Source organism: Bufo bufo, chromosome 3, assembly GCF_905171765.1.
Source record: "Bufo bufo chromosome 3, aBufBuf1.1, whole genome shotgun sequence".
Taxonomy (NCBI): domain Eukaryota; kingdom Metazoa; phylum Chordata; class Amphibia; order Anura; family Bufonidae; genus Bufo; species Bufo bufo.
The window spans coordinates 529,192,984-529,207,270 of NC_053391.1; the positions used below are offsets into that span (position 1 = coordinate 529,192,984).

Sequence of the window (14,287 nt, forward strand, 5' to 3'; positions counted from 1 at the left end):
GCACTTATCCGGTAGGCTCAAAGTTTGTAATGTCTGCCTGCTACAGCCAAGTTGGCCTCGAGCACGGCCATGAACCCAGCGGGGAGCTGCATACCTGCTGCCGTCATTATGCCGGAGCTCCTGCTAGCCACAACTGGTGGCCATTCCTGCACCGTGCTCCATCCCTGCAGTTACCATTCGGCCATTTCTTAGTTCTTTCCCTTTCTAGGAAAGCTGGGTGGCAGCCTGTATACCACGCAGAAAGCCGGGTGCCAGCTCCTAGGAGAGCTGTGTGATATACAGGCTGTCTGTCACCCAGCTTTCCTGGTCTCCTGAAGAGAATATATCTCAGTATAGGAACATTTAGATACATTATCATTTGATTTACCCATTCAGGAGTCTTGGAAAGCCGGGTTGCAGCTCCTATGAGAACTAAGACTACTGAATGGCCAAATCATCTGATGACTTTTCTATATGTTCCCATACTGAGATATATTCTCCTCAGGAAAGCTGGGTGACAGGCTGTATACCACACAGGTCTCCTAGGAGCTGCCATAAGACTCCTGAATGGCCAAATCATCTGATGACTTCTCTATGTTCCTATACTGAGATATGTTCTCCTCAGGAAAGCTGGGTGACAGGCTGTATACCACACAGTTCTCCTAGGAGCTGCCATAAGACTCCTGAATGGATAAATCATCATCTGATAACTTCTCTATATGTTCCCGTACTGAGATATGTTCTCCTCAGGACTAGGAGACTAGGAAAGCTTGGTGACCATCCATGAGAGAGCTGGAAGGCCCCTCAGTATTCCTAGGGTAATTCCAATGGAAAGATTTTCCACAGAGGATTACCTGTTGTGGATTTATATCAGACTCTACATGTAGCGTGTGGATTTTCTGTGGAATTCAGCCACGATCAGTTACACGTTGTGAAATCATATATTACCACGGTGCGGATTTGAAATGTGCACAGTATGTTCATTTCCGTGTGGATTTTATGAAGTGTGAGGATTTTTGGTAAAATCTTATCCATTTTGCTGGTATTTGCTGCAATACGCTGTGGATTTCATAGCTGCAGTTCTATGAGATGAATGAGCCCGGACCAAACATCCTGGGGAAGGGATCTCAGTTCTCTCATCTGCAGCACAGGGATTATACACAGTGACGTCACAGCGCAGGGATTATATACACAGTGACGTCACAGCGCAGGGATTATACATACAGTGATGTCACAGCGCAGGGATTATACACACAGTGACGTCACAGCGCAGGGATTATACACACAGTGACGTCACAGCGCAGGGATTATACACACAGTGACGTCACAGCGCAGGGATTATACACACAGTGACGTCACAGCGCAGGGATTATACACACAGTGACGTCACAGCGCAGGGAGTATACACACAGTGACGTCACAGCGCAGGGATTATACACACAGTGACGTCACAGCGCAGGGATTATACACACAGTGACGTCACAGCGCAGGGATTATACACACAGTGACTTCACAGCGCAGGGATTATACACACAGTGACGTCACAGCGCAGGGATTATACACACAGTGACGTCACAGCGCAGGGATTATACACACAGTGACGTCACAGCGCAGGGATTATACACACAGTGACGTCACAGCGCAGGTATTATACACACAGTGACGTCACAGCGCAGGGATTATACACACAGTGACGTCACAGCGCAGGGATTATACACACAGTGACGTCACAGCGCAGGGATTATACACACAGTGACGTCACAGCGCAGGGATTATACACACAGTGACGTCACAGCGCAGGGATTATACACACAGTGACGTCACAGCGCAGGGATTATACACACAGTGACGTCACAGTACACTGATAATAAACAATGCCCATGTTGTTTGGTTCTAGACTTCTTTATATGTTAATTTAAGAGGTGTTATTTTTGTCGCTGAAAATAAGGCTTTATAAGGTAAAAAATAAACGGCTCCTAACTTTTTTAGCTGGCTCCTAGATTCCAAGGAAATTTGTCAAGCCCTGGTCTAGTGAATACAGAACTGTGCCACACTTTGTGAACGGTACAGTATCAAGCCCATGCTACTTGAATAACATCATTAATCCAGTCATTGTGCCTCTGCATGAACAACACAGGCCTTCATCTTCATGGACGCCAATGTGTCAGCTCATCTAGGTCACATCATTAGGGAATGGCTGCTGGAGACTGTGGTATCTCAAATGGAGTGGCCTGCACTATCTCCAGACCTGAATCCCATTGAAAATCTATGGGATCAGCTGGGTCGCCGTGTAGAGGATCCTAACTCTGTACCCCAGAACCTCAATGACTTGAGGGCCACCCTTTTAGAAGAGTGGGAAGCCTTGCCTCAGCAGACAATAGGTGGATGTGTGAACAGCATGAGACACTAGTTGTCAAGCTGGAATTGATGCTTAAGGCCACATGAGAAGTTTTTGAGGGGGTATCCCCACCACTGTTGTTGGCTTTTGTGTCAATAAACTGTTTGAGAAGAGGAAATCACCATGGCTGCTTCTACTTTAATGCCCTACTTTCATGATATAATGTCACTGTTTACCTTTTCCTTAAATTTCACCCAAAAGCCAAATATCCCCAAAAATTTTGTGAGTAGTGTATCTTTATACTACATTACTAGTTTTGCAGTTGGCCAGGGACACATACAAGTTACTGATTTTAATATTTTTCTTCAGACCAGGTAGGAGAAGGGATAAAGAAAACAATAATTTTTTTTCCATGGTGTACGCCATTCAGGATAATGTTAATATTTTAATTTCATGGTACTGGTGGTTATGGATGCAGAGATGACAATTATGTCCTAATAAAGCAATTTTTAAGATAAGAAGTGCTTTTAACTTTTTTGTCCTAGTTGGGGACTTGACCATGGGATTTTGTTACCTCTACTGTGTGATGCTGCAGGACAAAATGTATTTCACAGTATTTTGCCTTTCACTGCTGCACTGAAGGACAACCTACTGTCTTTTGGCAGGGCCTAATATCCTTTTGTAGATGTCAACTCTCTGTCTATTCACGATTGCACTTTCTGAGGAAAGCCCCATACTGTTGCCCCTTCCTGAATGAGCAGAGCTAATGAGTCGTCTTGTATTTTGATCATTTGTGTCCCTTTCATAGCGTATTCTTATGTCTATTTAACCTTTAGCTTCCTTGCCTCCCATCAGCTATAAGTTTTATATATCAGAACTACATATTGTTTTGAGCCAGTTTTTTTGAAGGCTGAGTTGCAGGAGAATGATGGAATACAAACAATAAGCAAATCCACTATTTCTTTTCCTATTTGTGCGAACAGCTCTCTTCATTTCAGTGGTCATAATGAGTAAATTGACACCTAAGGTTACTTTCACACTTGCGCTTTCCCTTTCCGCTATTGAGATCCGTCATAGGATCTCAATAGCGGGGGAAATGCTTCCATTTTGTCCCCATTCATTGTCAATGGGGACAAAACTGAACTGAACGAAACGCACCAGAATGCTTTCTGTTCTGTTTGGTTGCGTTCCCATTGGGGACAGAATGACGCTGCAAGCAACGTTTTTCTGTCTGCGATGTGGTGCGTAGCAAGACGGATCCGTCCTGACTCACAATGTAAATCAATGGGGACGGATCCGTCTTCTCTGACACAATAGAAAACGGATCCGTCCCCATTGACTTTCAGTGGTGTTCATGACAGATCCGTCTTGGCTATATAAGACATAATACAACCGGATCTGTTCAGGACGGATGCATGCGGTTGTATTATTGTAACTGAAGCGTTTTTGCAGATCCATGACAGATCCAGCAAAAACGCTGGTGTGAAAGTAGCCTAATATGTATGTGGTTTTCACTGCTTATCTTCTACTAATATATTTTTTTACATGTACATTTTGTAGCATAATTGTTTACATTGAATTTTGTATTTAACCTCTTGCCGTCACACTAACGCCGAAAGGCGTCAGGACGGCGGCGCTCTCAGGTCTCAATAACGCCTATTGAGACCCGAGATTTCGCGTGAGACCCGAGATTTCACAGCAGTGCACTGCTCGGAAGTTATACTACAGCCTGCCAGCGCTGATCATTCGCTGGCAGGCTGTAGATGTTAAAAAAAATTGCATCAGAAAGGTATATCAGACGTTTTTTTGTTAACAGCGTCTAATATACCTGCTACCTGGTCCTCTGGTGGTCCCTTTTGCTTGGATCGACCACCAGAGGACACAGGCAGCTCTGTAAGTAGCACCACACTACACTACACTACCCCCCCCCCCCCCGTCACTTATTAACCCCTGATCACCCCATATAGACTCCCTGATCACCCCCCTGTAAGGCTCCATTCAGTCGTCCGTATGTGTTTTGCGGATCCACGGATCCGCAAAACACGGACACCGGCAATGTGCTTTCCGCATTTTGCGGATCCGCACATTGCCAGAACTATATAGAAAATGCCTTTTCTTGTCCGCAATTGCGGACAAGAATAGGACATGTTCTATATTTTTGCGGAACGGAAGTGCAGATCCGCAATTCCAGATCCGAGCGGGACAAAGTCTGTCCCCATAGAAATGAATGGGTCCGCATTTCCGTTCTGCAAAATGCGGAACAGAATTGCGGACGTGTGAATGGGGCATAAGGGTCCCTTATCACCGCCAGGTAGTTAACTACTTGTTAGGTAGTTAGCTCCCAGTCCACCGCACCGCAGTCACTGATTAGCGTCATCGCTGTCGCTAATCAGCACTAGTACTATATAGTATCTGTAAGTGATCAAGACTGATCGCAATCAGATCTATATTAGTACATTAGGGTCACCTTAGGCTCTACAAAAAACGCAGTGTTAGCCCGATCAGGCCTGATCTTGGGCGCACACTTGCGTTCAGTCCGCCCCACCGCAGTGACAGAATATATATTTTTTCTGATCACTGCAAAAACACAGTAAAATTGCTGCGGCGCTATAAAGATCACTTTTGAGGGGCATGGCGAGTTCATAGAAGATTTTTTTGCCACAAGTTAGCGGAAATAATTTTTTTTTTTTCTTACAAAGTCTCATTCCACTAATTTGTAACAAAAAATAATCTTACATGAACTCACCATACCCCTCACGGAATCCAAATGCGTAAAAATGCCCTGTGAAATCCTAAAGGTACTCATTTGAATTTGGGCCCCTTTGCGCACCTAGGCTGCAAAAAAGTGTCACATGTGGTATCGCCGTACTCAAAAGAAGTAGGGCAATGTGTTTTGGGGTGTATTTTTACATATACCCATACTGTGTGTGAGAAATATCTCTGTAAATGACAAGTTTTTAATTTTTTTTATACAAAGTTGTCAATTTACAGAGATATTTCTCTCACCCAGCATGGGTATATGTAAAAATACACCCCAAAACACATTACCCTACTTCTTCTGAGTACGGCGATACCACATGTGTGACACTTTTTTGCAGCCTAGGTGCATAAAGGGGCCGAAAGTCCAACAAGTACCTTTTAGGCTTTACAGGGTTGCTCACAATTTAGCCCCGCCCAAAATGCCAGAACAGTAAACACACCCCACAAATGACCCCATTTCGGAAAGTAGACACCCCAAGGTATTCACTGAGGGGCATAGTGAGTTCCTGGGAGATTATTATTATTTTTTTTCCTCAAAGTGTCATTTTCCGCTAACTTGTGAAAAAAAATTAAATCATACATGAACTTACCATGCCCCTCCGCGAATACTTTGGGGTGTAATTTGGGGGGTATTTATACTATCCTGGCATTCTAGCACCTCAAGAAACATGACAGGTGCTCAGAAAGTCAGAGCTGCTTCAAAATGCGGAAATTCACATTTTGTACCATAGTTTGTAAACGCTATAACTTTTGCGCAAACCAATAAATATACACTTATTGGATTTTTTTTTTATCAAAGACATGTAGCACAATAAATTCTGACACAAACTTGTATAGAAATGTAATTATATTTGAACAATTTTACCACAAAAAGTTAAAAATACACTTGTTTTGGAGAAAATTTCGGTCTATTTTGATATCAGAAAAACGGAAAATCTCAGCAGCAATCAAATACCACCAAGAGAAAGCTGTATTTGTGAGAAGAAAAGGAGGTAAAATTCATTTGGGTGCCAAGTTGCATGACCGAGCAATAAACCGTTAAAGTTGTGAAGTGCCGATTTGTAAAAAAAAAGGGCCTGGTCACTAGGGGGGTATAAACCTGTGGTCCTTAAGTGGTTAAAGGGGTTGTCCCACGATGGATTAGAATAAATTTGTAATTGAATGTAATTAAAAATTTTGGTATAGCATTTGAACCATTCAATACAATTAGTTTAGTCCCACCTGCACCTTATTTCTCTGTCCACCTCAGTAACATCGCTGAGGTGGACGCACATGCTCAGTTCCATCCTTCTAGTGCCACCAGCCTTCTCTACTGTGAGAGAGCTGCAGCAGAAATGATCCTCCTGCTGAGCAAGGGCACGCCCCAGAGCTTTCATAGGGAGGCATGCCTTTACTCCCCATTAATCATTGTTTAAATCCTTCAGTCATGTTAGAGAGTAAACTTATATGCTCATACTGTATGTATTCATGTAGTGTATCCACTAGTAGCATACTAAGGGTCCATTCACATATGCGTAGAATGGGTCCGGATCCGTTCCACAACGTTGCGGAAAGAATCCGGACCCATTCATTCTCTATGGGGCCGATAGAGATTCGGACAGCACGCAGTGTGCTGTCCGCATTTCTGGAACGTGGCCCCGATCTTCCGGTACGCGGCTCCTGAATAAAAATAGAACATGTTCTATTCTTGTCCGCAATTGCGGACAAGAATAGACAGTTCTATGGGGGTGTCGGCCGGGTGTATTGCGAATCAGCAAAAAAACTGCAGATTTGTGAATGGACCCTTAAAGGGGTTATCAGAGTTATGGGAAAAAAAATTAAAACCTCATAAAACTCATCAGGATATGCATATACATTGGTTAAGCTTAATTTCTTAAGAGAGAAACCCATACTTACACCTTTTCATGGTTCTGTTATTGCTTTGTTTACATGCTGAAGTAGCTGCTGAGGGGCCGTATAACAACAAAGCCTGAGCTCTGCCTCATGAATATTTCTGGGAGTGAACAATCTGACCTTCCCCACCCCTGCTCTGCACAACCTAAGGCTCCATTCACACATCCGCAAAATGGGTCTGCATCCTTTCCACAATTTTGCAGAATGGGTGCGGACCCATTCATTCTCTATGGGAACAGAATGGTTGTGAACAGCACACAGTGTGCTGTCTGCAGCCGCAATTGCAGAGCGCGGCCCTGATTTTGGGTCCGCAGCTCCGCAAAAAGATAGAGCATGTCCTATTCTTGTCCGCAGCTTGCAATTTGCCGGTCCGCAACACACCACGGACGTGTGAATGCAGCCTAAGTTTGCATTAAAAAAAAAACAGTCACATGATCATCTCCTAGCTCACACAGGCAGAAGATCTTCCTGTCACATTGCGGATACAGCTACGGCTCTATCTATAAGATGGACATATCGCTGCATCTAAGCTATTGCTGCCTCTAAGCTAAGCTATCGCTGCATATAAGCTATCGCTGCATCTCAGCTATCGCTGCATCTCAGCTATCGCTGCATCTAAGCTATCGCTGCATCTAAGCTATCGCTGCATCTAAGCTATTGCTGCCTCTAAGCTAAGCTATCGCTGCCTCTAAGCTAAGCTATCGCTGCATCTAAGCTATCGCTGCATCTAAGCTATCGCTGCATCTAAGCTATCGCTGCCTCTAAGCTAAGCTATCGCTGCCTCTAAGCTAAGCTATCGCTGCATCTAAGCTATCGCTGCATCTAAGCTATCGCTGCCTCTAAGCTATCGCTGCCTCTAAGCTAAGCTATCGCTGCCTCTAAGCTAAGCTATCGCTGCCTCTAAGCTAAGCTATCGCTGCCTCTAAGCTAAGCTATCGCTGCCTCTAAGCTAAGCTATCGCTGCCTCTAAGCTAAGCTATCGCTGCATCTAAGCTATCGCTGCATCTAAGCTATCGCTGCCTCTAAGCTATCGCTGCCTCTAAGCTAAGCTATCGCTGCCTCTAAGCTAAGCTATCGCTGCCTCTAAGCTAAGCTATCGCTGCCTCTAAGCTAAGCTATCGCTGCCTCTAAGCTAAGCTATCGCTGCCTCTAAGCTAAGCTATCGCTGCCTCTAAGCTAAGCTATCGCTGCCTCTAAGCTAAGCTATCGCTGCCTCTAAGCTAAGCTATCGCTGCCTCTAAGCTAAGCTATCGCTGCCTCTAAGCTAAGCTATCGCTGCCTCTAAGCTAAGCTATCGCTGCCTCTAAGCTAAGCTATCGCTGCCTCTAAGCTAAGCTATCGCTGCCTCTAAGCTAAGCTATCGCTGCCTCTAAGCTAAGCTATCGCTGCCTCTAAGCTAAGCTATCGCTGCCTCTGGGCTGTAATAACTATCCCCAGACGCGGCGGCGGGAGGGGGGGTTTGGGGGAAACGTGTAAACTGGCCCATGTGAGGGAAGGAGCCAGACACATACCCTGAGAAAATCTATCACCTCGGCTCTGGTAAGTATCGTGCATAAGCGATCACTTACCATCACCGAGGCTGTGTGAGGAGAGGGAGAGAGGGGCGGGCACCAGAGGCTCTGACGTCTCGTTTACAGAGCCAGGCCACTCCCTCAAGCAGGGAGACGGCTGTAAACGAAACGTCATCAGCAGAGCAGAGCCGAGGCAGTGTGAGGAGAGCTGGAGGGGGGAGGGCACCAGAGGCTCTGACGTTTCGTTTACAGAGCCAGGCCACTCCCTCAAGCAGGGAGAAGCTTGTAAACCAGATGTCAGCGCCTGAGCAGGGTTAATGACGTCGGGGGTCACATGACCCAAATGTGAACTGGCTAAACAGAGCAAAATAGCTAATGTAAGTGATTTACAAAATAGTTTAATATAATACTATAAGACTTATTAGCATACATTTATTTAACGCTGATAACCCCTTTAACGGGACTAATACTGCTAAGCCCCAGGCTGTTGGTATGCAGTCAGTCCCAGCAGTAGTGATTCTGGGGACTGGAAGATCCAGGACAAAGGAAACCCCATCTTTTTGTTCACTTCACCATCAGCATATATTTCTGTAATGTGCGTACTGCTCCTGGCTCGGAATTGTCACAACTAATCGCGGGGTCCTAGTTTTGAGTCTGACCAAGGGCAATATCTGCATGGAGTTTGTATGTTCTCCCCGTGTTTACGTGGGTTTCCTCCCACACTTTAAAGATATACTGCTAGGGAACTTAGACGGTGAGCTGCCTTGGAGACAGCAGGTGATAATGAGGTCTGTAAACCGCTGCAGAATGTCAGTGCTATATAACTGAGTAAGATACCTTACGGTGGAGTCCTGTGTGTTCTGGATATGAACAGCGTCCATGCTTTTACTGGGGACCTCTCACATGGCATGCCCTGCATAACTGACACTAGCACCATGGACAGCAGCTTACCAAGAATGTCCATTACTAACTAGTGTGACATAGGAATGAATCATTTTATTACGTTGTGTACATGCTCTTATTTATGGTTGTGATAGTCTATGTAGAGCACATAAAGGAGGTTATTTACAGTATCAAGACTCTGCCCCAGAAAGCTGGTGCAAAAAAGTCAAAAATCACAGATTTCCTTCTTTATAAAATGCATTTGCACAAAAATATTTGTGCAAATGCCACTTCTGAGCCGCACTCGCCACTTTCTGAAAAAGGTTAGTGGCGGGAACATGGTGTGGAAATACATTACCGTGAGCACAGGGGGACATCAAGTCTGGAATAGGAAATGTCTGTCTTGATAAATGACCTCCAGTATTGACAGGTATATAAAAATATTTCCATGCCCAAATAAGTGAAAAGAATAGTAAGGAAACAGCAAGGATGGGAAATCTAACAGGGCAGTAGTCTGCAACCTGTAGTAAAACTACACAACCATGACAGCTGCAGAGCCGCGGACTGCTGACTGCTGCAGAAGTCAGATAGGACATCATTTGCAGGAAGAACATTTTATAGACACCAGTAGAAAACAGCAGTAGTACATTTCTAGACTTCTTGGATTTCCACAGCATTAGAATAATATAGATTATTTGAAACATACAGTATAGACATGTTAGAGAGGAGGCTTTTTTCAAGAGTCCTCACTTTGGTGAAATTATTTGGAATGTGCTTCATATTGTTTGTATGGCAATAAGGAGCCTTCTGCCTCCAGAGTCGGTGGTCTTATACTTGTTGGAAACCTATTTATTACTACAATTCCCCTGATGTACCCTAAAATGATGCCATATGCGGGGCAAATACAACTTGCCTTGCATAAAACAAGACTTCCTCTGGCTCTGTCGATCCATAATAATAATAATAATGTTATGGCTTTTGAAATGCGGAGATTAAGAAGCAAAGGGGAAAAAAAAATGTCCAGCCTTAAATACCGAACTAGCTTGCGTCTTTAAGAGATTAAAAGGGTTTTTTCTGGGATCTTAATATTAATGATCTATCTGCAGGATAGGTCATCAATATCAGATCAGCGGGGGTCCGACACCTGGCCCCCTGCTGATCAGTTGGTTGAAGAGAAGTCCCTTCGTTGTTTTTCTTGCTTGCCATCAACAATGCAGGTGTTATTACAAGCCGTCCCATTCACTTCAATGGGACAGCTCCTACCTGTACACTTGAACCGGAAGAAGCTGTCCCATAGAAGTGAATGGGACGGCTTGTAGTTACACTGCTCACTGCTGGGATGTCGGTGGTGAGCAGGTAAACAATGAAGGGAAGGCTGCACTCGCATATTAGAATCCCGTAAAATCCCTTTAATATCAAGTGCCAGAAGCATCAAAAGAAGCACTTCTATGACTATATTACAGTTTTATTGGTTGAGTGGTGGGTGTTTTATAAAGTTATTTTTTTTAATAAACCGAATCAAGAATGGTTTCTGGTAACAATGCATCATTGACCTTAGGCTTCTTTCACACTACCATTCTGAGTTCCGGCATACCCGGATGTTAACACAATCCCCACGGCCCCATTGACTATAATGGGGTGTGGCAGAGATCCAGGCGCTACCCGGCAAATAAGGCAGGGTTCGGCAAAAACCACATGGAACAGCCTGTCGGAAGTCATAACGCCGGTGTAAAACTAACCTTACTCAACTTACTATATAGTTTTTGAACTAAAACAATTGTGTTTTAGTTGAGGAGACCTGTCTTGTTACACTCTTGTGAGAATGCTTTGGCTATATATTAGGGAGTTGTGCTGCAGGAATGATCATACAAGTGTCAATATCTTATTTGTCTTTTGTATGTTTTTGATTGTTTTATCATTTTTCTGTGCACAAAATTTATGTTAGGCTACTTTCACACTCTCGTTTTGGCTTTCCGTTTCTGAGATCCGTTCAGGGCTCTCACAAGCGGTCCAAAACGGATCAGTTTTGCCCTAATGCATTTTGAATGGATAAGGATCCGCTCAGAATGCATCAGTTTGCCTCCGTTCCGTCTCCATTCCGCTTTGGAGGTGTCCGTCTGACGACACGGAGCCAAACGGATCCGTTCTGACACACAATGTAAGTCAATGGGGACGGATCCGTTTTCTATGACACAATCTGGCACAATAGAAAACGGATCCGTCCTCCATTGACTTTCAATGGTGTTCAAGAAGGATCCGTCTTGGCTATGTTAAAGATAATACAAACGGATGCGTTCTGAACGGATGCAGACGGTTGTATTTGAACGCATCCGTCTGTGCAGATCCATGACGGATCCGCACCAAACGCAAGTGTGAAAGTAGCCTTAAATGTTAGAAGCTTGTAAAGTATTATTAGTATAGTGGAGTCATTGGCCCCTTGCAAAGTATTTGGTTCTCTGACCATTGTTTAATTGTAGATGATCGATGTATATTTATGTTGTGTTTTACATTTCTATTTCTTTCAGTTGGGTTGAAAGCTTTGGTCATGATGGACTTGGTTTACTTTTAGACATCTTAGAAAGGATGGTGGATGGAAAACGGTAATGAATTTTTCCACTTGTCATTTTTAATCATGTATAACTAGCAATGCTACCACTCTGTCCCCTGGATATGCTATGTCACCACACTGACCCCTGTATGCCCATTGTGCAAAAAATAAGATGGACTCTTATCTGTCATTTCTTTCATTTTTCATGAACATTAAATTACTAATTTTGGAAGCATTTGCAGGATATTAATAAGAGACATGGACTACCTTCTGCATGTTGCTTCATAGCCTTTAATACCCTTCCCTTGGTGCAACGTAACCCACTCTACACCCATGCTTGCAGAGTCCACTACGCAATACACTGCTTTCTGTAGTGTAGTGAAAGGAAAGTTGTGTTGCGATTGTTTGCATTGGTCAACAAATAGTTTTTCTGTTAGAGAGACTTCATAAATCTGCTCCACTAAATACGGTATACGTATAAAATAGCACTTTGTTAGAAAAGCCCATGCAGGGAGATAAGAGACAGGCTAGGAAGCCTGGCCTCAGCAGTTTCAGATAGCACTATTGAAGTTTGCTGCAAGTTATCGCTGATTGGCTAAAGTGCTTAAACCATGTGACTGCTGTAGCCAATCAGAGAAGAAGTATATTGTTGGCAACACCGCTTACTTTTTTTTTATATAATAGTGTTGTTGTTTTTTTAGTAATGGTCACAATTTTTCATATACTGGATTAACAAAGTCCCTTTAATAAAGTGCAGGAAAAAAACATCAACAAAACAACAATTTGTAAATGTGACCTAAGAACAGATTTATTTATTTTTATAGATTTCATAGATTTTTTATAGATTTTAAATAACTCTAACATTAATGGTGTTGATTAGTGTATGTAGTCAAGTCTCATTTGAAGGCAAGTGACTAAACTGTCAATCAGTTAAAGGGATCCTGTATGTTAAATATTAATGGGCTATGAATCTGTATGTTATCTGGGCATTCTTGTATCAGAGGGTTAGTCTGACAGAGGAAGCAGGAGGAGCGAAGGTGCACAGATTGGCCCTGACACCCCCCCCTTCCTCCTTGGTACAAGTTCTGTTTGGTCACTATGGACAGCAAAGGCAGTTTTCTTTAAGACTGTTTTGTTAAATAATGGAATCAAGTAAGCAGATTGGAGGCACTCAGGGTGCTTGAGGGGGATGTGCTTGTGGGAGACCAAATTGTATAAATCACAACAAAGAGGGATATAATAATGTATGTTCTGTAGTTATTAATATAATCTCAGCCTGATAGACCGTCGGAACCAAAAATAATAAAGTTTTCTTCAAATTCCTTATTAAAAGAGGGTGCAGATATATCAAATGGATTAAAAACCAGGCAAACAGGGGACCTCAATGTAGAGGAATTTAGGATAATTCCCATCTACATATGGGAGGCCCTGACAAGTAGCCTAAAGTTTGCTAGCACAGAGTGTGCTCACTGGGATATCCGCAAACTGAGGCGATCAATCACACCCACTGGGGACAGGGACTCACAGGCTACTTCCTATGGTGTATCCATACCCTGTACTTGTGTACGACAATAGGTGGAAGGAAACATTAGTCTGATTGTTCTAGTCAGTATAAAGCAATGGAGCGATACCACTGAATACTGGATCCTGCCCGGCCTAGTCAGCTATGTCTAAATAGCACATACGCTCAACGTGTTTCCCACGTTTCATCAGGAGCGGTAAAAGTTAGAAATGAATGCCAGTTGAAACATTATTGCCGCACTGTTGCGTGCAGGCATTGGCTCTGTGATCTGTGATGGACGTACGCGGCTGAAGACACGCCGTACGCGGCTGAAGACACGCCCCCAGAGGTGTGCACCAATACGAGGAGCCAATCAAAGCCTCACATGAATAAGGCATTACAGGTCCAGACGGGTGCACAAGCGCGCTGGAGGTAAAGGGACAGGTCAAATATGCGGTCTGAATAAGACCATAAGGACAATACTAGGGAGGATCTAAATAACCCAATGGGCATACAAAGTTGCCCTAAAAGCAGAACAATAGCAGCCCACATCACATCAGACTAGGCTAACAGACACCAATGTGATGGATGATACCAGAATTGTTATCACAGAATACAATAAAGTGACATAGACCGTTCTAGAGGGGTCGTGTCTAATACAGTCTGGTGATGTAGATAAGCCTGACCATCAGAAACATAGCAGGTAATACATAAGGTAACAGATTTCCTACTATTAGCTAAATGAAACATGCAAAGCAGATAGTCTCATAGAGTCCCTTAGGGTGAGCAGTACACAGCTTAAAAATCCATTGAGTTTCCTTGCGGAGTAGTGACACATCAATGTACACTCCGCAAATGGATTTTTTAATGTGCTC

At 43.6% G+C, this 14,287-nt stretch overlaps 1 protein-coding gene across 1 annotated transcript in view; it reads left to right on the forward strand.

Annotated features, from left to right (window-relative positions):
• The window catches only part of DIAPH3 (diaphanous related formin 3), a 754,726-nt gene that overhangs the window by 225,856 nt on the left and 514,583 nt on the right, over window positions 1-14,287 (forward strand). Inside the window, 1 exon segment of the mRNA XM_040425381.1 lies at window positions 11,889-11,963. Within this exon segment, the coding sequence (XP_040281315.1) occupies window positions 11,889-11,963 (75 nt within the window).